The 27,683-nt window shown below is 39.2% G+C and overlaps 1 protein-coding gene across 1 annotated transcript in view; it reads right to left on the bottom strand.

Annotated features, from left to right (window-relative positions):
* OTC (ornithine transcarbamylase) overlaps positions 1–17,084 on the bottom strand; it is a 62,755-nt gene extending 45,671 nt beyond the window's left edge. Inside the window, exons 1-3 of the mRNA XM_004754893.3 lie at positions 16,848–17,084; positions 4,166–4,304; positions 2,813–2,894 (exon numbers count right to left, since the gene is read on the bottom strand). Coding sequence (XP_004754950.1) covers positions 2,813–2,894; positions 4,166–4,304; positions 16,848–16,924 — 298 coding nt within the window. The 5' untranslated portion in view covers positions 16,925–17,084. The remainder of the gene's footprint in view (positions 1–2,812; positions 2,895–4,165; positions 4,305–16,847) is intronic.
* Positions 17,085–27,683: the final 10,599 nt, after the last annotated feature.

The raw sequence follows: 27,683 nt of genomic DNA, 5'->3' as shown, positions 1-27,683 counted from the left end.
TAGATACTTAAAAAATACATTTAATCATAGCTTCCAGTCCCGGGTCTGCCATTTATTAGCTATGTGTCTGTGGGCCATTTGCTGAACCCGTTTCTGCCTGTTTTCCTCAATGGTCTTGTCCTCATGGAACTGTCATAAGGATTAAGTGAGATAATCCCCATAATTAATGTGGAACACTTGGCACAGGGTCTGCACCCGAAGGCTTATTAAGTCTTCCCTCTTGGTTTTATGAATAGCTTAACTACCACATTATATGTGAGTGGCAAAACTGATCAGTTATTCAGGGATATTTGACATCAAAAATAGCATAGCGTCTGTACAGAGAAAAGTTGTAGAAAACACCAACAACGAAGAAAAATTAATTTTAAAAACCTTAAAATTGAGGTATGTACTCATGTCTATGTACTCATCCATCTTTTTGATGACTTCAGAACAACAACACCTCTCTTAAGTACTAATGATAAAAGAAAATTCTGCCCAACTCATAGAAGGTCAGTGTTATAAAGGAGCAGAATTTGCGAATTACTGACTGGTTTATGCAATATTTATTTTTCCTCAAATGTCAACATGATTTCTTAAAGGAGCCATCTTTAAAAAGCAGTATGTAGGGGCACCTGGGTGGCTCAGTGGGTTAAGCCTCTGCCTTCGGCTCAGGCCCTGATCTCAGGATCCTGGGATCGAGCCCTGCATCGGGCTTTCTGCTCAGTAGGAAGCCTGCTTCTCTCTCTCTTTGCCTGCTGCTCTGCCTACTTGAGATCTCTCTCTCTCTCTCTCTCTCTCTGTGTCAAATAAATAAATAAAATCTTTTTTTAAAAAGGCAGTATGTTCTCACATGTTTTCTTCCTGGGACTAAAAGACAAGGTGACACATTATGGGTGTTTCCCCTCACCCTCCTTTCTTCTCTCCAGGGTCAAGGGGAGTGCATTAGTAAGAACAGTAAACTTGAGATCTGAATCCTGGTGCTATTTGTATTACCAAGTCACTTAATCCCTCTGAACTCTATTTTGCTATATATTTGATGAACCTCATTACTGATTATTACAAGGCAAGAACTGCATGAAGTAGTTGTTTGCTTCTAAACCCTAGAAAGTTCTTATGAGGCACCTGGGTGGCTCAGTTGGTTAAGCATCATCTGACTCTTGATTTCAGCTAAGGTCGTGATCTCAGAGTTGTGAGATCTAGCCCTGCATTGGGCTTTGCCCTGGATGTGGAGCCTGCTTAAGATTCGCTCTCTGCCCCTCCTCTCTCTCTCTGTCTGTCTCTCTCTCTGAAATTAATTAATTAATTAATTAACCCTAGAAAGCTCTGATGCTTGTAGACAGGATGAGATATTTGAAGAATCAAGTAGTGTGTTTTTTTTTTTTTTTTTTTTGTGGTGCCTCCTCCTTGATCCTCTCCATTTGTCCATTTGAGCAGTCATGTTATTAATTCCAGGGAGATTTGACAGAGCAGAAATGCAGAGAAAGAAAAGAGGTGATATGTGGCTTTTGAGTTTCAAAATGGACTTTTGGAAACATAACAGAGTTAATAGTTTGAGAAAAAAGAAATTCTGAGTTTCTATAGCTTACAATTCCAGGCACAAACAGTAGATTTGAAAGAAATCTTGGAAAGTCAGAGACAGTTTTTTCTTCCTGCTTTATCACCTAGCCCCTGATACTGGCACTTGAGAGCAGAAAATGAGGAGCAGGAGAGGAGCAGCAACAGAAACAGAAACTGATGGACCTTTGACACTGTATCCTGTGGTCTGTCCCACAGGCCTGCTACTGAAGTGTGGGAAGCATGCTGGAAATTTCAGATGAGTCTGGGGAATCCCAAAGCTAATAACACCCATGTCTCACTTTTAAGACAGAGCTCTAGGAGGCAACACATGTTCTAGAACTCCCTGGCACGCAGCCTAAAGAAAGAAGGAGAGAGAAAGCCTTGCAGTATCTCTGTACCCAATATGACATGGAGAGTTTTCAGGGGGTTGAGAGAGTCAAACCAAGAAACATTTCAGGTCTTGTGATCTGAGTGAAGCAAACTGCAGCCAAGGTCCAATGGGGATATAGAAGTCCCAGCAGAGGGGTGCCTGGTGGCTCAGTGGGTTAAAGCCTCTGCCTTAGGCTCAGGTCATGGTCCCAGGGTCCTGGGATCGAGCCCCGCATCAGGCTCTCTGCTTCATGGGGAGCCTGCTTCCCTCTCTCTCTCTGCCTGCCTCTCTGCCTACTTGTGATCTCTACCTGTCAAATAAATAAATAAAATCTTAAAAAAAAAAAAAGAAGTCCCAGCAGACCCCAGTATGGATATCTGTTGATGATACCCTGATTACCAATGCCCAGGATCTTCTTCACGTACTCTCTAGGGCTTACCCATGACTGTGGGGAAAGAGAGAAGAGAGCCTACATTGATGAAGGAAACCCTGAAATGGTTGAGGATGCCTAACATTGAGGAGATTCAGTTTCCACCATCCTGCAAAATTAGAACAAGCAAGAAAAAACTCTTTACCTGTTAGGAAAAAACACATTTCTTGAGCACATGACTTTGAGGACTGAGATTTTGTGTCCACTCACATTTTGTACTGAACATGAAAAGCTCTTTGGGACTCGTAATCAAGTCTTCATGGAATTCCTACAGATGACGCTAATCTTTCAGCTTACAGCTTCTTTGAGAATTGGAAAGAACACCCAGAGGCTCACACTGCTACTCCCAGTGACAGTGTTTTCCCTTTGTGCTTGCTAACAAGACAGACAAATTCCCCCACTGGGCGACTCCTCCCGATCCTTACCCTCTGGCCCCCTCCTCAGCACAAGCGCAAGTTTGGCTGTGGACTCACCTGTTTCTGTGGAAAGTCTTGTTCGAGTACTTCTTTTTTCAAAAATCATGCCTAAGGACTTCCCTTGTAATAAGGGCAAATACTGAAAATTAAGGACAAGAATACAATTAAAATGAAAAATATTTTATATCCAATATCAAAGATTACGTTTCAAAATCTATTCTTTACAGTATGAGGAGATGTAGAATAATTAATCACTGCCTCCAAATGAGCATTCAAAATATTACTTAAAAAGTGAATTTAAAGTGTTCCTCTTTTCATGTTCTTTACAAGTAGAGGAAGGGAACAGGAAAACTCCTACAGCTTGTTGACATGTAATTAGAAAATATTAGTTGCTCTGGGTTCAACCTGAATACTTGTTCCAAACTATGCTGATATTTCCGACTGGAACCATCTTTTTACCTAAATTCATGGAAACCCATATCCGTGTTCAAGGACCTTGACAACGATTGGTTCAGACGTGTTTTCTCAACTAGATGCAATGCTACTCTGTCACAACATGGGGCATTAAGACTCCTAAACATGAAGCCCCAGCTACGCTTTCATCATACATCCTCCTGGGAGTGCAAAGGCTTTGTTTCTGGAAGTCATTTGGAAACAATCTGCAGAGTTTGGGTGTGGGGTGGGGCTTTCCTCCTTCCTCTTCTCAGAGATGGAGTCTCAATAGGATGAGTTCTGGAACAAACAGATTCCTGCCAGCTAACTTTCTTTATACACAAAGTATGAAGACTAGGCCTGGGGTCTTGGGGACCTTTTCTCCAATTTCAGGTCTTATATGAGAATATCAACTCACAGCAGTTGGAAACTCTCCTGTTTTCTGAACTTGGAGAGCTAGTGAAATAGATAAGAGAACCAAGGTTGTATAAAACTTCCTCAACCTGAAACCAGCTCTTTAAAGTGCTTTTGAATCAGCTTGGAACACAAATATGCTTTCATAATTAAGCAGCCTAAATGAAGCTGCTGCATTAATTAATTGAAATTGGTTGCCAGGAAAAAAAAAAAAACCAGTATCATCCTTATTTTTAACTTGATAGAAAATGCACCGAGAGAAGAGTGAAGGTAGAAAAATAAAATCTTTCCAGAGAAATGATTCCTTAGGTCCTGATCCAATTAATAATGAATTTCAACATTCCACATGAAAGAAGTACAATGACTTGTCACTGAATAACTGATTTTTATGCTTTTTATATGTCTGTACACTCCGTGATAATCAATTACCTTGACTGTGTGGTTTCATTACTTAGCTACTGTTTAGGAATTTTAATGTATTTTCTTTCCCCTCTTTCTTTGGAAAGGCTGTCTTTAAAAAGGCTGGATGGTAGTATCAGAAAGTAAGATGAAAATGCTCCATACCTCTCCTTTCTGCTTTATCCTAAATTTGAGATCTGCTGATAGCCATAACATATACTTAATTTCTTCTCCTGTAAAGGTCTTTAGAGTGAGGAGGTCACGACCCTTCAGCTGTACTTTATTGTGTAGTGGTTGTCCACATCTACAAAAAAAAAAGAAGGAAAGAAAAATAAAGAGAAATATATATTTGAGGGAAAAAAACGCATGACCTATGGTGATTTGTTGTTTTATTCTTGAAACAAAACAACAAATCGCCTGGAGCCTCATGTATCTCTGCAAAGTATTAAAGCATTAAAATTGATATGGCATTAATTTACATTTTAGATATCCAATATGTTGGATATTGAGAGAAAAGAAACATTTGAGGAAGGAATTGAATTCTTATTTGCTGGGAGTAGCCATATCAGTGGCTTCGCCCCTTACTAACTGGCAACTTTGGGCAAGTTACCTAATCTCTCTCTGCACCTGAATTTCTCGCTCACCTAGAAAATGAGTATAATAATCTTATAGGGCTGTGAGGATGAAATGATTTAATACATGGAGATCATACAGGGTCTGCCATATAATAAGCATTTGATAAATTTTAGCTGTCGTTATTGATTGGTTATATATATGATTGATTAGACAAACAGAATTTGCAATGTCCATACAATAGAAAACATTTGCATTCTTTTTCCCCTACCGCCTTTCAAAGCTGTTCTTGGAGATTTGTTCTATACTTGTCCCTGGTCAAATACAGTGGGCCTTGTGGCTTTTCTGGTAACTTTCAGGAAATGAAGTTTAAAAAATCCTCTGTGCTTACTTTATTCCTCCACAACGAGTCTCATTAAAATAATATGTAATAATAATAATGATTTTTTTTAACTTTAAGAAATGTACTGCAAGTTAACACCCTCTTTCCTTCCAGTTCATGCCTAATTCAAGCTGGACCACTCTAGAGGGAGGAGGGACCACGAGCTGTCTCCTTTATTTCCCCGCCTTTAGTCCCTCCAAGTAAAGCCTCGGGAAGGTGAGGAGTTAAGAGTCAGGTAAAGTCTGGTTCTGTTCTAGCAATCTAGCAATGGTATAGGTGCTTGAGGCTGTCTCCTTCTCTTCTAGGGTGCTTTTGAGGCTCCTTTGGAGAATTCTGCCATCACTGGGAATTTCTCACAGTAGTCTTTGGTGGTGGACAATTACATTTCTCATGCCATCCAAAGGAATGCATCTTGACTCCTTTTGCAGAGATCTCCCCATCCTTCAGGAGGTCTCTTGGCCACCATGTGAAACAATACCATGCTAGGTCTCTTTCTCCGTCTGTATTGGTTCATGGGAAACTCTTCATATTCTATGCTCTGACGAGAGTCCGTTTCATTCCAGTATAGACTCCTCTATTGTTCTGCCATCAAAACAGCTAGTCAACCCCTCCCTCTTACTCTAGATTTCCCAGGTAGAGGCCTGGATTTGGCCTATGGTGTCCTCAAGCTCTCCTATTAAAAATACCGATGCCATTAGAGTCACTTTCCCTAGGTTTAAGGTGAGGAGAGAGTACCTCTTCCTGTCGTACACAGTGGTAGCACTTTAAAAATCCTCTTCTAATCAACAACCCATCTCTTGGTTTTTGTAGTCCATTTTAGAAACTGGAAGTGGTCACCAGTGGGTTGCAAAACTAATTCTTGTGTATCTCCTTTGCTCCTGTTTTAGTGGCATAGCATTTTATGTTGGAATGAGGGAAGAGTCAACACCTATTGGGCCTGAGCAGAAACTGAGATGGAAAGAGTCCCATTTTAACATTTGGTTACATTGTGATGACAATAGTTATTATTTGGGATAATAAGAATCTAAAAGTGAAAACATTTATTCTTTCATTTTCCCAGTGTTACCTCTATTTAACAATAATTATATTGTATACAATTAGAAATTATGAATAATGAAGGGCAAATTGTGGTTCACCACAGGTACTAAACATTAATCTTATTAGAAGTAAAACAACATCACAAAATGGTCATGCTTCATTTCAGCCTAACAAAAGAGCTTGGGCTACCTGAGATGAAGAATAAATCCTTTGGTGGGATTTATGTATGTTTTGCAATGATGACAAGAGGATAGGTAGGAAAAATCACAAATTCACTCAATTTGTTGTTTCCACTGCATGATGTCAAATAACTTAGACCAAGGAATATTTTACTAAACATCCAACTTTCTGGCAGAGTTGATTGGTTCATTTAGTCTTTGATAGATGAGTAGATCGTTTTCAGTTAACATTTTGTAATGTTAGGTCCTTCAGAGATTCTAGTTAGTAAGGAAAGGAACTTCCATAAAGATCAAGGGTTTGTGAGTTAGTTGGCTGATGGTTGATTGATTGATTTAATATAAGACTAATGACAGGGGCGCCAGGGTGGCTCAGTCACTTAAGCATTTGTCTTCAGCTCAGGTCATGATCGTGGGGTCCTGGGATCAAGCCCTGTGTCAGGCTCTCTGCTCAGTGGGGAGTCTGCTTCTCCCTCTCCCACTGACCCTCCCCTTGCTCACACTCTTGCTTCCCCTCTCTCTCTCAAATAAATAAATAATCTTTTAAAAAAAGATACTAATGACATTTAATTCTTTTTTAAAAGATTTTATTTATTTATTTGACAGAGAGAGATCACAAGTAGGCAGAGAGGCAGGCTGAGAGAGAGAGAGGAGGAAGCAGGCTCCCCACCGAGCAGAGAGCCCGATGCAGGGCTCGATCCCAGGACCCTGGGATCATGACCTGAGCTGAAGGCAGCGGCTTTAACCCACTGAGCCACCCAGGCACCCCATGACATTCAATTCTAATAGAAATTAGTGTTTTCAGTTTACATGTAGATCAAAGTTTTGGTTAACATACCTATTTCAAAGATGTACCATAGCCTTCAACTTTTATTTTATTTATTATTATTTTTTAAATTTTTCTTTAAAATTTTCTTTAAACTTTAGTTGACATACAGAGCAATATTGGTTTTAGAAATAGAAGTCAGTGATTTATCACTTATAACTTTTAAAAATATGTCCTTCATCTACTCTCTAAATGGAATTTTCTTTAAAGCAGTGGTCCACAATTTATTTTTTATTACAGACCTCTAACATTAAAAAATTTTGGGGGGCGCCTGGGTGGCTCAGTGGATTATAAGCCTCTGCCTTCGGACCAGGTCATGATCTTAGGGTCCTGGGATCGAGCCCTGCATTGGGCTCTCTGCTCAGCGGGGAGCCTGCTTCCCCCTCTCTCTCTGCCTGTCTTTCTGCCTACTTGTGATCTCTGTCAAATAAATAAAATATTTAAAAAAAAATTTTTGGATATGGATCTACAATGTATGTTTACTTATTTATATATGTGTTACTACCCTAATAGACTGTGTATAAAACAAAACATTAAAAAATGCAGAAGTTTAGACTGAAAAGAATCAAATATTTAAAAAACAAATTTGTAAATATACAAAAATATACTGGATAACCAAGTTTCTAGAATAGACCTTTATTTTCTTCCTTCCAATGGAACCCTAGTAAATATCACAAAACTGTGTCCAAGATTTGGATAATACTATTCAGAAATTTGAAAATTTAAAGACATGGCAGTTAGGCAGAAAATGTACTTTTACATATGTATTTTGGTTATGTGTTTGGTTCTGATAATGTTAATTAGTGATAATATTAAGCAACACTTGGAATATACAAGTACTGATACTGTTGAGAAGTAAACCCTTAGACTGATATTGTATTTTTTAGAGTCAGTTGGATTTGGGGATTTGTAAACAGGTTTATCATGTCTGACGTGAAGTGGAGGCATTGCAACTTATACTTTCCCAATTCACAGGGCATGTTTACAAACATTTTTTTTCCTGGAACAAGGTCCAATTAAGATAAAATCACAGGGGATAAACTCTCTTGACTCTGTATCTCAAATAAAACATTAATATTCCACAGCTTAAGACTTCCTCCAGTATTATTTTTAAAAGGGGAAAAATCTTTGCTGGAAACCCTGCTCCCCAGGATTTAAGAAAATTTTTTATAATGTTCAGTTAGCCAACATATAATATTTGTGAAACATCGCTATGGTTGTTAAACTCCCATTGACAACAGGAGAAACCACTCATATGCTAATTTTGAGGACTTATTTTTTTGCCCAGAGCTCAAGATCTTTCTCCTGGTAATTTTGGAGCCCACAAAAGCTGAGTCATCAGGGCACCTTTTAAGGAATTAAGAACCTTCCCACACTCTCAGCCCTTGCAGGATTGTGTTGTATCTACTTCCTTCTAAACACTCACAGGACTACAAGTTTCATTCAAGAAAATAGCATGGGGGCGCCTGGATGGCTCAGTGGGTTAAAGCCTCTGCCTTCAGCTCAGGTCATGATCCCAGGGTCCTGGGATCGATCCCCACGTCGGGCTCTCTGCTCAGCAGGGAGCCTGCTTCTCTCTCTCTCTCTCTCTCTCTCTCTGCCTGCCTCTCTGCCTAGTTGTGATCTCTGTCTGTCAAATAAATAAATAAAATCTTTAAAAAAGAGAGAGAGAATAGCATGGACCTTGCAATTGTGCTGCTGATGGTTTTGGTGTTGAAAAAGAAAGGAAAGGATGCGTGGAACTTAATTTTTCTCCCCCCTTCACATGAGAGAAAGCAAGAAAATAATGGTGAAAAAGGAGACCCAACACCACCTTCAGCTACTTCACAAAAGCTCCAACTTCCAGCTCTTATAAGCAGGGGACAGAATGGGAGAAGTAAAATGTCTCTGGGTGTTTCTCAGATTTGTTCTTATGCTCTAAGACATTGAGATTAGGGTTAGGTTAATGTCGTGCTATTGGGATTGCCTTGTGAGGCTCTTGCTATTTCTCCATTGACAGATTCAAGTTTAAAGATAAAAGAAGATACAAACATCCTGCTTGAATCTTCCCATTTTGTCCAGACCTTTCATTTTAAAGTTTATGTAGCAACAGAAACCTTATTTCAAAGTATTTTTATTAGACCATAATTAGTCAGAAGAATACCTCTTTGTGACTCCAGTCTCCACAGGGCAGTTACTGATAATATTACCTTCCCTTTTGCCCTGGGATGGCACCTTCAATAGGTATTAGCAGATAAGCTTTTTCTTTTCTTTTCTTTTTTAAAAAAATACAGTTCGTTCTGGTTTACATGGTAGTGTGGCACTGTAAATGACCATTAAGCCTGCAACCATGCATAGCAACCATAATAATAAGTTGGAAAATTCACAATCTTTCCATGACTTTTAATTTTTTGTCAAGACATTAAACACTCTCATATTGTCAGTTATAAATGTGTAGGGAAATGAAAAAAATAGTAAAACATATATTTATTACACTGTAATTTAGAACATTAGCAATATTGAGAATTAAAGTGTTTTATTTTTTGTAAAAACTGTCAAGAGTAGTTTGAACCATGCATGCTCTCTTATTACATATGTTACAGAGCAAACATCTTGTCTATGCTTTGGTGAATTGCCAGGCTTTCTAAGTTTGAATCAACTTCCAACATTTTATCCTTTGCACTGAAAGTGTAAAATATGTAAAATATCTCTGATAATTTCTTGAATGTATAAGTGTTTTGCTGGTGTCAGTTCCTACATCTTTACACTTTGTGTCACAACCACTTTGCTCATTTATGTCGGTAAGTTTGTCTTTGCTCAAGACCTCTGACTGCATAGCTAGAGCCTCTCAAACAGTAGCAGCGTCAACAATCCCACCATCAGATATTTCTTCTATAAATGCATTCCCATTTGATTCAAATGTAACTGCCAATGTTATTTTTTTTATTTCTCTGCTGCATTTTGGTCTCTGTCAGGCAGTCCCTCCTTTCAGTTATTCATTTTTATCAAATGGCACATCATTTTGTCGCTGGGAGAAAAAGCAGCACAACTCTACACTTCGTTGTTCATATGTAAACTGAATAACAGATACACAGTGAACAATCACCAAAACTTGATGCGATTGGTCACTGACCATGATGTGCAGCTATTATTTACATAGCAATTTATGTACAATAACACCAGCAATGAGGTTTTTACTTTATGCAACTATTCACAATTAAAATACTATGGCAGCTGTAACTTGAACTGTGTACTTGAAAGACTGGCATTTGACTCAACTGCACTAATTGAAATTCCTGTATATTGGGACCTTGCAAAGGTAGGACTGCCTGTGCTCCAAATGCTTTCTCATTGTAGGACTCTCACATACCATTCTTTCTATCCAGAACACTATTATCTCAGTAATCCTGGCTCCTTCTCACCATTAAGCATAAATATCACCTCTCGGGAGATTCCTTCCCTGACTGTACTAAGTAGTCTCTATTTTGCATTCATTTTGTTCATGATATTTATCAAAATATTTAAATATATATTCATGTGTCTGTTTATATTACTTACTTTTTACCTTCCCATTGAACTATATGATTGATGGCAGGGATCCTGCCTGTTTATTTATTAATATATAGGCAGTACTTATTGCAATGCCTGGGATAGAGTAGGTATTCAATAAATATTTCTCAGGTAAAAGGATGAATGAATGAAATTATGTCTCTGGGTAGAAGTAGAATAATTTGTATAAGAATGAATTCAGCATATTTCTGAGAATGAAGGTAGAGAAATTTTCCATGATCAATTTTCAATATTCTGATCAAAGTCTGATGACAAAAAATAAAGATACCAAGAGCCCCCAAAACAGAATTAAGGTTGAGGGAAAGCAAGGGCCCAGGTTGAACACAAGGATTGAGTGTCAGGGAGGAAAACTAATTGTGGACTAGTGTTTTGCTAATGCTGAAATTCCCCATGGCTCAACTACTCTCACATAGTATTTACACTCCTGGGAAAAATAGTTGGACACATGCATATGAAACAAGAGCATTATAACCTTGGGGCTCAGGCACACCAGTCTGAGTCAAGTCCATAACCCTGGAAAACTGATGAGAGGATCTGGTGGGACAAACTTTTGCCCATAGCACCATGAGAGCCAAATCCAAAGTGCAGGAACAGTGAACTGTACCAATACTTTGGTTCCCTCTCTCCATAAGCCCCTCTTGTACAGAATAAGTCCCTAGGGTTCTTGGGGACAAAACGGGTAGAGAGGTAGATCCTGGAAATTTTTTAAATTGCATCTCAATCAGTGAAGGGGAGTCGTACTGTTCACCACTGGAAAATCATTAAAGTAGTCACCACCTTTCTTGATTCTATTCAAGAGGTGGGGCAGGAAATGTTTGCATAGGAAAAATAGCTGTTTTTCATAGATATCGAGAACTAACCAGGAAAATTTATCACTGGAAGGAAAGCAAACACAATAGTTCAAGTTTAAGTTCCTATCCTGTTTACTGTCTCCTCATAGACCTACTCTTGGCTCTGAAATGGAGCTGCCACACCTCTTTCCTAAGCTATTTAAAAATTCGAGGAAAGTAGAAGAGTTCCACAACTGTACCATGTTGAAATGCCTCTGCCACAGACCCCCTTTTTTTCTGTATCAGACATTTCTTGCTTTCTCGTGATAAATCCATACTTGAATTAGCCAGCTAAAACCACTGGCAAAAATGGCTTCTAAGTTCTTATAGAGACCCTGAGCCTCAGTTGGAGGCAGGCTTCTCTGGTTCTGGAGCACCTGAACCAGGGCCAGAATACTATTTTAGTGTTCCCATAAAATACTTGGTTTTCTTATATTTCAGTGTGTCTCCTTGGTAAACCAGACCTAAACCACATTATCATTCTTCAGCCAACACATAATAAGGAGGATATAATATTAGAGAAAACAATGGGAACCATGTACAGATTTTCTGTCAAACTGTCATTACAGTCTGGTTAAAGCCTGAACTTTTGAAAAAAGCAGACTAGTTCCTTGCATTAATTTTATCCCTTAAAAAATAATTACAGAGATTTCTCAGCCCCAGATCACTGAATGCTAAGAAGTTAAGCCAAGGTAATAGTAGACCTTTGTGTTAGTTTTACCCAAATATCTTCCTAGCTAGAAAATGGAAGCATATTCTGTATTGGCAGAATAAAACCTTTCATTGCAAGAGTCTGCGTTTTCCAACTCTGGTAAATTGTTTGGAGCACGGGAGGAGATCTGGATGTGTTCCCTTGTATAATTGTATTTTGTTGGAAGAAAAAGTGCTTGATCTGAGTAAAATGTGGTCAGTCAGAAATAGACTTCACCAGAATAGGAAAAAATTCAGTGTTAAATGGTATCTTGATCCCCATGGAAAATTTTAGATGAAGACTTTATCTTCTGGAGGCCTAAGAGGGAGTCAGTGGGCCTTATGGCTGAGATTTTTGTGTTTCTTTAATCTTCCAGATTGGCGCAACCATTAAGGCATATTTTTTCTTATTTTTTTTTCTTTACTGAGATATTTGGGCTGTATTTTTAAAAAGGAGATTGTGCAAGGGTAGAATGGCCAATTTGATCAGTTTGGAAGGATCAAAGTAATCAAAGCAGTGGAAGAAAAAGGGCAGTGGTTTTAATTATTCCAATTCTAGTCCTAGTTCAACTATGACCTTGGGAATATCATTTTCCATCCTTGGCCTCAATTCCTGATCTGAAAAATTAAGAAAATCAACTCAAAATCAGTGATCCTTCTTGTCTTTGTCTTCCACAACACTCGTGAAGTTTATAAACACAAGATTTTCCATGGGCCATACTGGAGCTATCTGAATTCTCAGTGACCTGCCTTTAATTTCATCCCTTTATTGCCATCTCAAGAAGTCACACTGCAGTGCATGCAAGGGACAGTGACTTTATTTTCACAAAACTCTTGAATCTCATCCTACTGATCTGAAAAAAAAAGCACCGATTAAAATTTCTTTACTTCTTTAACAATAATAATAATAGTCTCTTACTAAAAATTGACCTGCAGCCTTTCTCACTGTTGCTGCATGATCATGTGTGGTATAAGTCACTGTTGTAACTGGGTGACTAGTGGTTTCTAAGAAACCTGATATTGTCAACCCAAAATGGCGTGACTTCCCATCATCTGAAAATTGAAGAGGGTTAGCTTTGTGCAGATGTTATTAAAAGGGCTAGAACCCCAAAACTGTTGAAAATATGTATCTGCCTCTACTTATTTTTCTTTCTTTTTTTTTTTTTTTTGCTGCTCCAAGGAACATACTTTATTTTTTTTATTAATTTATTTATTTTCAGCATAACAGTATTCATTATTTTTTTTTACCACACCCAGTGCTCCATGCAATCTGTGCCCTCTATAATACCCACCACCTGGTACCCCAACCTCCCACCCCTCCCCTGCCACTTCAAACCCCTCAGATAGTTTTTCAGACTCTGAAAAACTATCTACTTCTATTTCAGTTAAATCACTAAATTACTAAAAATAACAAACCGGAAATAGACCTAAATTTTACTGTTGGCCTAGGGAAATATCATGACAAGTTTCTCAGAAACTGACTTCAGTTTTCTGAAGTCAGGAAAGATGTTTTTAAAAAGGCGTTCATTTTAACTTATGACAGAAGGTGTGAAGAATCAAAAAGGACTGTTTTCTCTCCTCTAGGCAAGAGCATGGATGGCCTATAATTGCTTCATCTGTGTGTCCATGCTTGTAGAGATAATATGAGTGTGGGATGACGGGAGCCTAATGAGTTATGTAAGCCCTTAAGAGAGGTCTGGAATGAAATACCTGAAAACCAGTCACCTCCACCCCAGTCCATAACCTCCACAGAATTGGGTGGCTTAGCTCAATATTCTCTGAAGAAATTTCTATTTGTGAGATGAAATTGAACTGCACTTACAAATTGGTCTTCTCTGATAAAGAAAGAGATTTTTTTAGTGGTTTCTTTAAAAGCTATAAGTGGTTTCCCTAATAGGCAACAAATCATGGGACACTGTCTATTATCCAAACACCGCCAGGCTCTAGAGCCTTGTTTGTGAGATGAAAAGCATATGGATTGGGTGTTTTCGGCAGTCTTGGTGTCTGATCCTATCGATTTTGGAGGAAAAAAGAAATAATAATTGACTAAAAATGATTGATTTGGGAACCTGCATGAATGGCTTCAGCCTCACTTAAGCTGTTATTTTTATCCTGTCCATGGCGATATGGCTGCTCACTTTAAATCTCTGCAGTCCCTATTTTGTGGCATTGCCACACCCTAACCACACATTTCTTATTATTCGATGGTGTTAAGATCACGTGATATGTTCTGTAGCAAGGTCTCTTCACCTTTCTCAAGAGATATGGGGGAAATAAAGAGCTCAAATCTCTGTGGAAGGCTGAAAATCAAAGTAAAAGTACAATACAGGCAGAGTTGATAGGGAGTTTTCTCTGTTGTTGAGAGGTCATCAAAAGCCAGAGGTCTTACTGAAGATCAGCAATTCTGAGTTCATCTCGCTGACAGGTAGCATAGCTAAATAAAAGAACTGGAAAAAAAATATCCATGCCACAGGAGAGCAACACCATTTCAACATTATCCCATTTTCACGAAAGGCTTATGCTCTTAAGTCTCTAATGACATGGGTGATTCAAGGCTTTCATATTTTCAAATAACAAGTATCGATTTGGGCTAATTTAGACATGTTTTTGCCTCAGTCCCCATTCACTGTGAGAGATGGCTTGCCAAAACTCTGTGAATTACAGATTGGCTACTGGATATAGAAGATAGATTATTAGTAAATACCAAAGAAGCCCAATTCTTTGGAAGGGGTTTTACTTTAAAAACTTGAACTTGTTATCATTATTTTAAAAATCAGTCATCACTGTAATTTTCAAAGAAGAGTATAAGTTTAAGCTCCAAGCTCTGGTTATTCATTCAGTTGATTATTTTCAGCTCAGTGATGATTCTTTATTAGAAACCATGGAAAAAAATTTCATCATACTTTTATCTGATATAACTCAGTGGGATGGAATAATAAAATAATAAACATTCGTCTGTCACTTTACAGTTTTCACACTCATTATCTCACTGATTATCAGTAGACTGTGACTTCATGTGTCTGGTATGAGAGACTTTCCTTACCTTCTTTGCCACTCTATCCCCAACACCTTACAGATAGTGTGGCACAAAGTAGGCGCTCAACAAGTATTTAATGATTTATTGATTTTTATTGTGTTATGTTAGTTACCACACAGTACATCATTAGCTTTTGCTGTAGTATTCCATGATTCATTGTGTATAACACCCAATGCTCCATGCAGTCCATGCCTTCCTTAATACCCATCACCGGGCCAGCCCATTCCCTGCCCCTTCCCCTCTAAAACCCTCAGTTTGTTTCTCGAAGTCCATAGTGTCTCATGGTTCATCTTCCCCTCTGATTACCCCCCCCTTCCTTTTTCCTTTCCCTCTCCTAATGTCTTCCATGCTATTCCTTATGTTCCACAAATAAGTGAAACCATATGATAATTGACTTTCTCTGCTTGACTTTCAGTATTTATTAAATGAATCATTGAACCACCTTGTGATGTAAGCAGAGCAGATATTACTCTTTTTCCATTTTATAGGTGAAGCAACATTACGGAAACTTTATTGACTTGCTCAAGGTCGATATAACCAGCAAGTGGTGGTACCAGGCCTTGAACCTAGTTTAGACTCCAAAACCTGAGCTTTCCTCCACATTCTTGGGTTGTGTGCTCTAACTCTAGTACTAATCAGTAAACGCCATCATCTGCCTAGGCCTCGTTGACCTTATCTGTAAAATAAGAGAAGGCTAATATTATTCTATGGCTCTGTGGTCCCATCTAGGTCTAATACTACTGGTTTAATTTACAGTATCATCTATAATGTCATCTGGCTTCCGAGAGTCTTCTCTTCACCAAAGAAATGGTGCTTATGGCAGAGTCTAGAAAGCACAGAGCTTCCAGGTGGCCCAGAGGAGGGACTCAAGGCCACTGTCACAGGTCTGCTTCCTAACAGTGGGAGAGAACTTCAAACTAGAAGCTTCTCCCTTTAGGAAGTCAGTGAGGTTGTTTTGAGGTACCTTGTAAAGAGCCTCTGAAAAAATTCTATGGGATTGTTAACACATAATTATTCTAGAAGCCTTCTGGCAATGATGTGCACATTTCATGGCCTTCCTTCCTTGGTTAACCTATTATCCTTGTCCCCTTCCCCACAGACACCCACCATGCCTCCTTCCATTGCATGTTCACTAGCTGTAAGCAAGATGTCGCTTTTATAATGAATTCACTGGAAATGGCCTCCTTTTACATGCTACCAAGAATCTCAAGGATGGATTTCCCATGTGAATTTTAGTTAAAAAAATATATTATTATCCTCAGCACACTTAACTTCCCTTTGCAGCAGCTTCGTAAATATTTATCCAGTTGTTATTTGGGGTCTTTTTATTTAAAAAAAAAAAAAGAACTAATTAATCCCCACTCCCTAGAATGATAGATTATTTTCAAGCAAACCCAAATACAAGCTGAAGGCCCTGTATAAATTAATTCTAATTTTCTTCAGGCAGTAGTCCATTTAAAATGTACACAAACAGAAGATGTCAAGAACATTTAGTCCATTTCACCTGCCGAGGTTAGCACACACACCTCCCCCACCCCGCCACACCAGCCTGCTATGAAATTTGATTATACAGGACTGAGAAATGAAAGCTCAGCTGGAATTAGAGACAGCAGGCTCAAATAAGGGTAGAACCCAGCATTACACCCTGCAGAAAGAGGACTTTTCAGGCTGCACTCCTTTGCAGACTAGAACTTCAGTTATCACTATGGTTCCTAAGTCACACCCCAACCTCTGGCCATCACTTACCGAAAATTTCGAACCATGAAACTGTGACCATTTCTAAGAACTGCATTGTTCAACAGGATCCTCAAATTAAGCAGCATCTTCTTTTGATAATGAAAAAGATGAGTCTCTGCTCTTGAAAACGCCTCACCAAGGTAGACAGTGGGGTCCACTTAAAAGCTAAGAACGATTTCAATTGCAGTGAGAGAGCAAAGGTACTATCACCCTTCAACTACCTTATCAAATTCTCCTAGTTAGAGATACGCAGGGCAGGGTACAGGAACACTTGAACTTTAAGCCAAGCTCCACCACTCTGTGTGTGTGTGTGTGTCTGTGTGTGTGTGTGTGTCTGTGTGTAGCAGGAATCTTGATTCTTTTGGAGTACAGACTCCTCATTTTTCATAATATATTTGCACTGTCACATACTCGTATGAAGTCAATTGACAACTCATTGAGCACGTGATATATGCAGGGCATTGCAGTACTGGCTGCTGCGAGCATACATAGAAATAACACTTTCAGAAAATGTGAGTCATCGGTGCAAAACCCCAGAGATAGACATGACAGCCCTGAGTATTTCCAGGGATATTACTTTTGTAACTCAAAGTCTCATCTTTCCCACAAAAACAAATAGAAAGAAGAGCCCTAGAGCTATTTTTTGGTGGCAAGAAGCTGGAGTGGGGATAGAGGTCTAATAAAAAGATCTCAGTCCTGTACCTCCCATTGTTCCTCGCACATAGTAGGTCTTCAATAAACAAGTAGTTGCCTATTCTAGCAGGAACCCACAATCAGTAGAAGTGGGGATGGAGTAGCATATGCTCCTCCTCCCCTGATCGCCTCTCCAGATCACTAAGTGGTCCTCCAATACTTTACATTCATTCGTTCATCCACAATTATAAATCAGATATTTTCAAGATCAGTTTTGTGTTGGATTTTGGACTAGGCTGGAATTTCAGTGAAGGAAGATGCTCTCACTCTCACAGAGTTTACCGTTCAGTAAGGGTACATGATCTGTAAATAGATACCACAATACAGACCCATAGGAGAGGTCCAGATAAAGTGCTGCCATATCACAGGGAAGAGAAAGTACTCTACGCTGGGAAGGGTGGGAGGCAGGAAAAGAGCGAAAGGGGTAGGGGCTGCCTCTTCTGGTCAATTGATACAACTTTAGCAAACCCAGGTGAGCACTTGCTAGAAGGGCATGCTAACGTAAAGCCTGTATCTTAGTCAAGTGTGCTACCTCCACAAACAACTCCTATTAGCAATGCTGGGGGAGAAATCAAGAAGTGTCTTCCATGTTGTGGTACAGAAAGGGGGCAGCACTTCTGAGATGCCAAAGCAACTCAGAAACCCTTGTAATTCTGTGGAGGTAGGAGCTCAGACCCCCAGAGGGGACTCAGAAAACTGAAACAACCCATAACCCTTAGGGAGGTTGGAATAGAGAAGCTGCACTGCAAGTGGGATGAGGTTGGGGCAATTTCACTGAATCTCAAGAGGTAAGATATCCAGGTAACATGTGGGAAAGCACCTTACAGGATTTGACATTAGCCCTCAGAATTCATCCAGAGGCTTTTCTTGACCCACACCATGACTCCTCTAATTCTACGTCAACTGCCTGGTTTGGCTCCCGACCGCCTTCCCTTTGTTCCCCCAGTCCTCCAGTCACTCATTTTTCTCTTCCACCAACAATAGCTGTTGCCGCTTTCGCAGGCTGGGTCTCTGTACCAGGTGGGCTCTGGAGGACAACTTTTGTCTCTGTTCCCTGACCCCAGGCATCCTAACCAGGGGAGAGGGGTTTGTTCTCTGCTTCTTTATATCAGACCCCATGGGACCTCCAGCTTGGCTTGCTCTTCTTCCAGCTTCCAACATCAGGGGGTAGGGTAGGGAATAGATGGGGTTCCTGGAGGAGGTGACAACGATTCTTGATGAGTTGAGAAGAGTTATGGAATTGTCAAAACTGGAAGGAGGTACAAAGGATATTACAGCAAAGGAAGAAACCGGAGAGTAGACCCAAAGGAAGGAATAAATAGGGTGTGTGGGGTAACAACAACTTTCGCAGTGATGAATCCGCCTCATCATTAGCCATTCATTTTTATTTTTTTAAAGATTTTATTTATTTATTTGAGTGAGAGTGAGCACAAGTTTGGTAGGGGAGAGGCTTAGGGAGAAGCAGGCTCCCCGCTGAGCAGGGGGCCTGATGTGGGACTCCATCCCAGAGCCCTGAGATCATGACCTGAGTGAAGGCAGATGCTTAACCAATTGAGCCACCCAGGTGCCCTATCACTGGCCATTTAAATGACACCCCACTACCACTCAGGAATTTATGTAAAACATAAAACCATGAGTGTTCATCTCTTGTTTGTATCCTCTTTGCATTCAGTCTCCCCCTACGTACCTGCCACTTGTTAATGAGAACACCCACAGCTGTCTGCCTAAGGACACTCCTCACCCCTGTGTGCAACCATGAGGCATATTTTACACAATCCCCTAAAGGGCCCTGGTAGTACTGAGCATTGATTACCCGTAGTTGTAACCTGTTCATCAGTGTATCCCATATTAGCTGCTGTCCCTTCATGGTCACTCTTCCCTTATTCCCCTAACCAGTGCTTCCTGGGATCATCTTCCAGACAAATCACTTGACCTCAAATTCCTTTCTCAAAATCTGCTTCTCTGGGAACTCACTATTTGCCCAGATCTACCTTCTCAGTAATTTTCCATGCTGTCTCGTGTTCTCTTCCCACAGACCCTCTTATCTCTTATTTGGTACCTGGGCTTTCAGTGTCATCATTCTTCCCCTGCCATATGGAACACTCACTCTCAGATTGAGCCCTGGTTACCTTGAAACTGGCAGTGTGCTAGTAAATGTTTAACAACCAGCTCTTAAAAAAAGAGAAGAATAGGAAAAAACCTTGTGATCCGTGGCATTGACTGATCTGTGTGGTGTAAATGCTCCCATCGTGGCCAGATTCAGGCTACCAAAGTGACATCACTGAACATGGAGTCGGGAAGAGAGGGGTAAGACTGGGTCTTGCAAGCCATTGTGAGCACACCACTGCCAGCAGCTCCCACCCTGAAAGGAGAACCCTATCTAGGTCTGGAAAGGAATATTGGAGCCAGATTGTTGAGGGCCTTGAAAGCCAGATTATGGGGTTAAGAACTTAATCTGTAGTCAAAGGAAGATTACTACAGTTTTAGAGCTGGGGCAGACAGGTGGGCATATGTTATTATCTGCATTGTATTTTGAAAATATCAACCCAGCAGCATTGTGTAAGAAGTATGGTGGACAGAAAATTGAGGCAAAGAGACAAAGGTTATTGTGCTCTAACAAGGACATGAGCACATACTGGGGATGTGGAACTAGAAAACAGGGTGGATGCAAGAGGGATTTGGCGATTAGATTCCACCTATCAGAAGGATTCCACCTATCTGATAGGATTGCATCCTATCAGAACAACTGATAGTATGATGACAGAAGGGAGATGATAAAATTAATGAGACTCCCGGATTTCAAGTTTATCCTGTCATTTGACATTTGAGTCTAAAATTCCAAATGGCCAAATGTTACCATTGGGGGGGATATCAAGAATGTTAGTTTCTTGACATTTAAAGCTTATAAGCATCATGTATGAACTTGCAATATTCCTTTGAAATTGCTACTGTTTCCCTAGTGAAGTCCAAGCACTGAAGGGGGAATCAATGTGATATAAGGAATTGTGGGAAGGATGCTTGAAGATCACATGTGACCTCTGGCTGGGTTCCTAACAGATACTGAATTTGGCCAAATCACTTAGTTGCCTTAAGACCCTCAGAGTCCTCACCTGTATAAATAGAGGTTTTATAAAGTGAGCTATTACACTATTTGGGAAACTTCAACATGCTAACCAAACATGAAGTACAGTGTCTAAGTGCCTTGGCATGGCTATTGCCAAAGATCTATTGCAAATTTCAGCTCTGTACAAATAAGACATATGGCTGTTACTGCAGTGAGAAACTCTGTTTATTTCAGTGTTACTAATTACATGAATACTTTTTATAGCTGGTTGTCTGGAATCTTTAGGATCCTAAGAAACACAAAGCATTTGCATTCAGCACATGCTTCAGTTACAAGCTCTATGGGATTGTTGCTGCCGCTCTATCTTAGGCTAGATAAGGACCCCAAAAGCACATATTCCTATCTGAGACCAGAAGCCGTCCCATACCCATGAAGAGAAGCAAGACCAGAGGCAATCCTGTGGCTGTGAGGAGAAGCAGCCTTAGAATGAAGCTGTGCTTTGCCAGAAAGTAAGAAGGAAGGAATTTTGGACATTTATGACATCATTGAGTTGCAGAATCAACCGACCTCATGACCCTCCCTACCACTAGACACCTTATTATATAAAGTAATAAATGTCTTTTCATTTAAGTCACTTTGGGTTGAGGTTTTTGTCACTTACAACCAAATTCATGTTAACTAATACATAATTTGGCTTAGGTTTTTGAAGGTTTATTTCTCATATAACAGCAGGGAAAGAATAATGTCCTTCAAAGACACGGGTTCTAATTCAGAATCTATCATTTATTTATTGAATGACCTCAAGCAAGTCAGTTTCCTTATCTGCAAGCAAAAGCAACACTCTTTTTCTTTTTTTGAAAAATATTTATTTATTTTAGAGAGAGAGTTGTGTGAGAGAGCATGAGTGGAAAGGGCAGAACGAAATAGAATCTCAAGCAAACTCACCTCTGAGCGGGGAGCCCCATATAGGGCTCAATCTTATGACCCTAAGATCACAAACTGAGCAGAAACCAAAAGTCCAGTGCTTAACCAACTGTGTCACCCAGGTGTCCCACCTTCATTCTTTTTATTTTGATTAAATGAACATACTTATTATGGTGTGTAATTTAAAATTATTAAATTAGCCTGCAGTAAACTTAACCTTTTTTTGTTTTGGTGCACAGAGCTGTGAGTTGTAGTGTAGTAACAACTATCACAATCAGACATGGAACAGTTCCATCTGCCCCCCAAATACCCCTTTAAATTCGTTTGTAGTCATGCCCTCCTCTCACCCCCAATCCCTGGCACACTGATTTTTCTCTCTCTTCTGTGCTTTTCCCATTTACAGAATGTAACATAAATGGAATCATGTAGTATGTAATCTTCTGATATTAGCTTCTTTTATTCAGTGTAGTACCTTTAAGATTCATGGTATACTGTGTTTATCACTAGTTTGTTCCTTTTTATTGCTGAGAAGTATTCCTGTGTGTGTGTGTGTGTGTGTGTGTGTGTGTGATAGTTTGTTTATTCATTAAAACACATTTGGATTGTTTCCTAGTTTTAAAACTTATAAATAGAGTTGTTGCAACATTTGTATATAGGTTTTTGCATGAATATAGGTTTTATTTCTCTAGGGTAAATATTTAGGAATAGAGTGGCTAGATTATGTGGTAGGCATACATTTAACTTTTGAAGAAACTGCCCAGTTATTTTCCAGAGTGGCTATACCATTTTTCAGTTTCCCTAGTAATGCATGAGAGCTCCAGTTGCTCTGTGTCCTTGTCAGCACTTGGTACTATCAGATTTTTCACTGTTACCATTTAGATAGGTGTGTAGTAGTTTCTAACTGTGGTTTAAGTTTGCATTTCCCTAAAGGCTAATGATGTTAAGCATCTTTTCCATGTGTTTATTTACCATCCATATATCTTCTTTGATGAAGTATCTGTCAAATCTTTTGCCTACTTTATTTTTTGTCTATTCTTATTGAGAAATAATTAACATACATCACTGCACATGTTTAAGGCATACAGCATGATGGTTTGATTTGTATGTGTTGGGAAATGATCACCACAATAGGTGTAGCTAACATCCATCTTCTCATATACATACATTAAAAATAATAAAAAGGGAAAATTTTTCTCTTTGTGATGAGAACTATTACTTTCCTACATTTCATACAGCAAGCCTATTTAATTTTTTAATTGAGTCATTTGTTTTCTTACCGCTTAGTTTTGAGTTGTTCTTTATATATTCTTGATACAAGATCTTTATTGGATATGCAGTTTGCAAATATTTTCTTTCAGTCTGCAGCTTATCTTCTCATTTTCATGATAATGTTTTTTGCAGAGCAAAAGTTTTAAATTTTGATCAAGTTGCACTCTTTTTTTTTTCTTTTTATGGACTATGCTGTCAATGCTATATCCATGAGCTCTTTGCCTAAGCCAAGGTCACAATGATTTTCTCCTGTCTTCTAAAAGTTTTATAACTTTCCAAATTACATTTAGATCTATGATCCATTCTGAGTTAAATTTTTTCTGAGGTATGAAATTTAGGTTGAGGGGTTTGGGGGGTGGACATACAGGAATTCGTTTTCCCTTTCTGTAAAAGCCCTCTATGTCCTGGGTCACATTCAATTTGCTGAAGAATCCAAAAAATCCTTGTATGTTAGTGTCCCTGGGATGCTTTTCAAACTGTAAATCTGTGTTCTATTGTATTGAGTGTATTTTTTTAATATAATTTTTTATTTTTTATAAACATATATTTTTATCCCCAGGGGTACAGGTCTGTGAATCACCAGGTTTACACACTTCACAGCACTCACCAAAATACATACCCTCCCCAATGTCCATAATACCACCCCCTTCTCCCAAACCCCCTCCTCCATGCTCCTATATTGAATGTATTTTAATGTGGCTTGGATATGCATTGGATTTGACAATAGGAAATAAATTAGAATTATGATTGTAAAATAAATCACCCATCCACTGGCTACTGTTTTTCTCTCTCGTATATATATATCACCCACAGAGCTCCTGCTTTACAGAGAATTTGAAAATTACCTTTTAATTAACAGATAGTAATAGGACTTTTTCAAAATATTGATTCAGGGGTGTTTTCTTGCTGCATCACTGCTAAGTATTTGTTCAAACATGCAGGCCCTAGGGGAAATTGTGAAATCAGTGAAGATTATCTCTCATCCCCTCTCCACTTCTTTTCCCACCATATCCTTTCAATTGAGGCATGTGAAGAAGGTAGACAGAGTCCTACATGAAAACCCAAATTCTGAACCAGAGCGTGAAATGCTGATTATCAAATTCAAGTGTAATCTCTTTTCTCTCTTGTCATAAAATCACATTTCCACTGAAGTCACTCATCTGTTAATCATTTACTCTGGCAGTTGGTGATTTTAAGCAGGACCTTGAATTTTTCAGAGCTTACATAGGGACAGAAATCTCAAGTTTTCCTACCTGGTGTTCTTTGTTTTGTGATCTGGTAAATTCTGGCTTTAGAAGGCAATATTAGGAAATGCACACACAATTTATGAGGTAGGAAAAGGGCAAATAAATATGGTTAATGATCCAACCTTAGTGCCAGAGACAGATGAGATGTAAAAGGTGAGGTTATCTATTATGGGTGCCCTTTTATTTGCGTAAGCTCCCACCCAGAATCCTAGAGCCATCTCTTTCCCAATAGGCTGATTCCAATTCCTCCCCTCCAAAGCACAGAGGTCAATCTGTGCATAAAGGAGATTTATTAGCAGACCAAAGGCTATCAGGCATTAAGCAAACAGGGACATCACAGAGATTCAAAGTCCACCAAAGGCCTCAACAATCATACCTGATGCTCCCCAGGATGGCCAGATACTTGTAGAGTCTGAGTGCTGTGGGGGCCCTGCGAGGCTATGGGCAGTTCTTCCTGCTGCCCAGCACTTGGTCTAGAAGCACTGTCCCAAAAGTAATTACCATAGCAATATTCTCACCTTGAGCCCAAGACACAATTTCTGGATGTCCTAAAAATTCACCATTTGATTGGTGAATGCCTTCCCCACCCCTTTGTGGGTCTTGATGAAATTCTCTCTGTGGTTGCTGCCTCTTTGTGAAGTCCTGTTCATCTCCTCACAACTGTTTTATTTGACCACATCTTCTAAGCTCTGCCCTCACCTTAAGTGACTATTAAACACAGCCTTCATCTTTTAAGCCTGCTCTACTGGTAACGATTTTGTGGCCTATAAAGATGGGACCTAACCAGGGCCCAGATGATAAACTATGAGTATCTTGTCCCTAAAGTGAGAGAGAACAAGCCCTTTCCCTGGAGCTTTGTTGACTGTTTGGAGTCTGGGACAGGGGATTAGGCACCCAACATGATCAATTCCATCTTCCAGAATTCTTCAACTGGAATTCAACATCATTTCTTCCAAAGAACCAAGGAGTTCATGAATTCCCAGGTCAACCTCTATAGTTCCCCAGTGTATTACCATTAAGAAATGAGCAAATCATCTGGGAAGTCATATAAAGAGATTTAATCCAGAGATTTCAGAGTCAGTTACAGTTGAGCTTTTTATTGTGAGCAAATTACTCAGCCTCACTAAACATGTTTCATCCTCTGTTAACTGGTGGTATTATATCATGACTTTGTTGTGAAGATGAAACATGATTGATGGATATAGTGACTGATGGATATACTCCATATGCTACTTTATGCATACTATATTGCAGTAGTCTACTTTGCTTGGTGTTCAATAAATGTTAGCTTTTAGTAGTTACAGGCATCAGACCATGCAGTGAGAGCCCACACCCCCTCCCAGTTGTTGGTTTATTATAGTCACTCTCCTAAAAATAAAAGAGAGGCGCGTCCTGCTTTTTTTCCCCACCATTGTCCTCTAAACTAATGAAAATCAAGAAGAAATAAAACCAGTGTTTCTCAGTGAGGACCTATGATATGTTTTCTTCTCTCTTGTTTCTCTTTCCCCTCAATGATGGGAAAACCAGGGACTTTGTTCTCCCTCAGAACTTCACTAACTTTCCATATTCAGAGTCTTTTATTACCTCATAGTATTTTCCTTCTGGAACCCTGCCATGCTAACCAACCTATCCCATTTGAGATGGAAATAAGATAAAATAATTAATGATTAAGTGCTTTGAAAATACAAAGGGCTCTGAAAACGCCAACAGCCAGTGTTGCTTTCCAGTATAATGAAACAGTGTAATAAAAACAGATCATAAAGTCTTTTTGATACCACAGCCACTACTCTTTTTGCCAGTTAAAATTTATAGTTGTTGCCTGTTTGTTCAAAGCAGTGAGGGACATGAAAACAGTCCAGTAAATTTTCCAAAATAGGTGTCCCTAATCAGCTGAATGCAAAAAGTCTGGAGACATCAGCAATACATTTTGTGAAATTCATATGAGAATAACACATCATAATCACCTTCAGTTTCAGATGATATGACTGACTCTTCCCCCACCCACAAGCCCTTTTTTGGCAATGAATGTTCCATTCACATCTCATGTCTTGTGTGAGTTAGTTTATATCACTACCAGGTGTTTCATGTTATTTTATTTTATTTTATTTGAGAAAGAGAGAGAAAGAATGAGCAGGGGGGAGGGGCAGGTTGAAAGGGAGAAGCTGACTCCTCATGGAGCAGGGAGCCTGATGTGGGGCTCAATCCCAGGACCCTGAGATCATGACCTGAGCTGAAGGCAGATGCTTAAACGACTGAGCCACCCAGGTAAAAACTACCGGGTGTTTTTGTGCACAATGCGTCATAAGAGCAGGACACTGGATACAGAGGATAAATAATCCAGGTAACCTTAGATTAGGTAGGGGGCAAAGAGTAAATGCACTACTGAGTTTAGAAGTAACTGTTTGATCAACTTAAAGTGAAAGCTATTTGCTAGTTTTCCTATTGTAATTCCAAATGGGACAATATTTTGAAGTCGCTAGGTGTAACTGCCACACCTAGAAGGCCACCTACTTCTTGGTGTTTGGGGAAGCCTGGAAATTTTAGTATGATTCTACAAATGACTAAGACATAGTGAAGAATCCAAAGAATTGGGTTTCCATTAGAGGCTCTGGACATATTCACCACCCAGGATTCAGGGTTGTTTTGGAACCCAACACATATAAAAGTGTTTAACCATTTTGAAATTGATCACAATTTTCAGAACATTTTGTGCTGTTTTTTCTTTTTCATCCCAATACTACCCTTTCATTTAACAAAGTAATATTGGCACCTGACACTCTTCCTTAACTCTACTAAGTAGTATAATTAAAAGTTATTTACGTTCAATTATTTGCTTATCTGCTTCTTTGATTGTGCTTTCTCTTTTCATCAATACCAATTTTAGCTTCATTTAATCAAAGTGGTGAAATAATTAGATAGATAAGAGATTTAAAGTAAAACTGATGTATCAACCTTGATAAGACCCTAAGGCCTCCTGGAATATTAACTTGCTTTATCACTGTTCTCCCTAAGGTTCACCTTGATTTTTATACACCTCTTAACTTGGATGGCAGTTGCTGGGGAATCTAATAAAATCAACATGAAATATCAAAAGGCAAGTACAGTTAGAATGCTTCAATATCTAATGTCATAGGAGGAATTCCACAAATATTATGATTTGCTGATATATGTAGAAGCTTCAAAGACCATGAGAAACTGGGTCAAACTGGCCGTTTAGGACTACTCATTAGAAAAAAGGAAAGGTTTTAGGCTATGCAGTTATTAAACATTTAATGTAAGCATAATATCTTCCTTACTAGATCCTTGAGAGGTCTGAGATCATGGAGAGTTAGACATAGATGGACCCTGAATATCTTAATCCAATTCTTTTCTCCAGAGGACCAGGGAAATATAGCGACTTTCTCAAAGTTGGGTAATGGAGGGAGAATGAGAAAAAGCAAGTGAGAGAGCAAGAAATACAAAGTGGCTTCTCAACTGTTAAGGAAAGCTCTTTCCATTACTGATTGACAATAAAGGAGGGGTTTTCTCTGCCCAGCATTTGAAATGCCCTCTAATTCTCATTGTGTGAATTTTAGTGGAGTCTTAGCGTAAAAGTCTTCCCTCCCTCCCTCCACCCCCTGCAAAGCCAGGTCATGGACACATAATCAA

Source organism: Mustela putorius, unplaced genomic scaffold, assembly GCF_011764305.1.
Source record: "Mustela putorius furo isolate JIRA1106 unplaced genomic scaffold, ASM1176430v1.1 tig00003836_pilon_pilon_pilon, whole genome shotgun sequence".
NCBI lineage: Eukaryota > Metazoa > Chordata > Mammalia > Carnivora > Mustelidae > Mustela > Mustela putorius.
This window is presented reverse-complemented; position numbering and strand designations above follow the sequence as displayed.